At 61.2% G+C, this 2,583-nt stretch overlaps 1 protein-coding gene across 3 annotated transcripts in view; it reads left to right on the top strand.

The window, feature by feature from the left end:
* PRSS36 (protease, serine 36) overlaps positions 1–2,583 on the top strand; it is an 11,254-nt gene that overhangs the window by 6,258 nt on the left and 2,413 nt on the right. For 2 of the 3 annotated variants that reach the window (XM_008062056.2, XM_021714452.1), the window contains exons 7-10: positions 1,143–1,392; positions 1,509–1,638; positions 2,015–2,271; positions 2,360–2,523. In XM_008062056.2, coding sequence (XP_008060247.2) covers positions 1,143–1,392; positions 1,509–1,638; positions 2,015–2,271; positions 2,360–2,523 — 801 coding nt within the window. The remainder of the gene's footprint in view (positions 1–1,142; positions 1,393–1,508; positions 1,639–2,014; positions 2,272–2,359; positions 2,524–2,583) is intronic. The other variant, XM_021714451.1, reaches the window with a different exon arrangement.

Genomic DNA, 2,583 nt, shown 5'->3' with positions numbered 1-2,583 from the left:
AGGTGATCCTTCCACCTCATCCTCACCTCAGCCTCCCAAAGGCACGGGATTACAGGCTGAGCCACCGAGCCCGGCTAAAAAAAAATTTTTTTTTAAAACCAGGCAGCCTGGCATAGTGGCTTAGCCTGTAATCCCAGCACTTTGGGAGCCCGTGGGTTCAAAACCAGCCTGGGCAACTTGGTGAGACCTAGTTTCTACAATAAATCAAAAAATAAGCCAGTCATGATAGCACGTGCCTGTAGTTCCAGCTATTTGAAAAGCTGAGGTGGAAGGATCGCCTAAGCCCGGCAGGTCAAGGCTGCAGTGGCCATGAGTGTGCCACTGCACTCACGCCTGAGCAATACAGTGAGATTCCAACTCAAAAAAAAAAAAAAAAAAAAAAAAGCCAGGCATGGTGGTGCACACCTGTAGTCCCAGCTACTCAGGAAGCTGAGGCAGAAGGATCGCCTGAATCCAGGAAGTTGAAGCTGTAATTGTGCCACTGCACTCCAGCCTGGGCAACAGAGTGAAACCCTGACAAGAAAGAAGAAAGAGAACAGAGAAGAAGGAGAGGGAGAGAGAGAGAAATGTTCCTTTGAACTATTTATTGGACAAGGTTCATTTGGCTCTGATTGAGACCTGCACTGGTCTGGTGCTTTCGGTTCTGGCTGCTCACCTGCCTTCTGTTTCACAAGGCTTTCTTCTGTTTAGAGCTGTAGGAAGCCGGGCTCGGTGGCTCAGCCTGTAATCCCAGCACTTTGGGAGGCTGAGGTGAGTGGATTGCCTGAGCCCGCAGGTTCAAGACCCACCTGGGCAGCGAGACCTCATCTCTACAATAAATCAAAAAATCAGCCAGGCGTGGTAGCGCATGCCTGTAATTCCGGTTACTCGGAAGGCTGAGGCGGAAGGATCGCTAGATCCCAGCAGGTCCAGGCTGCGATGGCCGGGAGCGGCCACTGCACTCCAGTCTGGGCGACAGAGTGAGACTCCAACTCAAAAAAAAAAGAGCTGTAGGAATACAGAAGATAAGGCATAGCCAAGGAAGGTTTCTAGAAGGTGGCTGTATTATGGGCTGGAAAGAGGTATAACACTTTTTCGAAGAGGCCAGTGTAAGCTAGTGGATCCTTGGGCTGATACCCTCACACGTGGCCGTCTATCATCAGGGTGACTCTGGGGGACCCCTGGTCTGTGAGGAAGGCGGTCGCTGGTTCCAGGCGGGAATCACCAGCTTTGGCTTTGGCTGCGGTCGGAGGAACCGCCCTGGAGTCTTCACTGCTGTGGCTTCCTACGAGGCATGGATACGGGAACAGGTGATGGCTTCAGAGCCTGGGCCTGTCTTTCCTACCCAGCCCAAGGAGCCCCAGTCGGCCCCCCAGGATCCTGGGGAGGAGAACTGCACCATCGCTCTGCCAGGTGAGTGGGCAGAACCCCTGGATGTGAGCTGGACCTGGAAGATTTGAGTTGGGGTGGAGACTGCTGGGAGTGATGGGGGTTCAGGAGGCCCCCTGACCAGGCCTCTCATCCCCCAGAGTGCGGGAAGGCCCCGCGGCCAGGGGCCTGGCCCTGGGAGGCCCAGGTGATAGTGCCAGGATCCAGACCCTGTCATGGGGCCCTGGTGTCTGAAAGCTGGGTCTTGGCACCTGCCAGCTGCTTTCTGGGGTGAGTAAGAATCCACGTCTCAGGCAGCTTCTTGCCCCTCCCAAGTAGATGATCGGCCCGAGACACCATCTACTTGGCCCCAACCCCTCCCCCGTGCAGGGTGGGGATGGGGTCACCTCAATCCGGAGCGCGAGAACCCAATCAGAGGTGTAAGATCCAGCACAAAAAGAGGGGTCCTAACCTGGCAGGCGCGGTGGAGGGTCGTATAAGTTCGATCCAGGATACAGGGGTCTGAGTGCGCGGCTCAGACGGGGTGGGATGGCGATCTGCCGGGGATGCGGGATCCGGGCCCGGAGACAGCGTCTACGCCAGGGGTGCGAGGTTTCCAGCCAGGTGTCGGGATCCGGCCCACGTTGCGCGCCTCCACTTCTCCCAGCCGGATCGGCTCGGACGGCCCGCCCCGCGACCCGGACGCCTGGCGCGTGCTGCTGCCCTCGCGCCCGCGCGCGGAGCGGGTGGCGCGCCTCGTGCCGCACGAGAACGCCTCGTGGGACGACGCCTCGGACCTGGCGCTGCTGCAGCTGCGCGCGCCCGTGAACCTGAGCGCGGCCCCGCGGCCCGTGTGCCTACCCCACCCGGAACACTACTTCCTGCCCGGGAGCCGCTGCCGCCTGGCTCGCTGGGGCCGCGGGGGTGAGCGGGGGGCCTGGCGCCGCGCAGGGCAAAGCGGGGCGGGGGCCGTCTCGGCGGCAGCGCGGGCTCCTTGCCTTTTCCCTCCCAGGACCCGCGCCCGGGCCCAGCGCGCTGCTCGAGGCGGAGCTGTTGAGCAGCTGGTGGTGCCACTGCCTGTACGGTCGCCAGGGGGCGTCCGTCCCGCTGCCGGGAGACCCGCCGCACGCGCTCTGCCCCGCCTACCAGGAGGAGGAGGAGGCGGGCCGCTGCTGGGTGCGCGGCAGGGGCGGGGCCTGCGGAAGAGGGAGCGGGAGCGGGCCGAGGCGGTTGGGG

Source organism: Carlito syrichta, unplaced genomic scaffold, assembly GCF_000164805.1.
Source record: "Carlito syrichta isolate Samal-C Ts95f unplaced genomic scaffold, Tarsius_syrichta-2.0.1 Scaffold305649, whole genome shotgun sequence".
Taxonomy (NCBI): Eukaryota; Metazoa; Chordata; class Mammalia; order Primates; family Tarsiidae; genus Carlito; species Carlito syrichta.
Note: the sequence above shows the minus strand (reverse complement) of the source record. Positions and strands in the feature narration are given on the sequence as shown.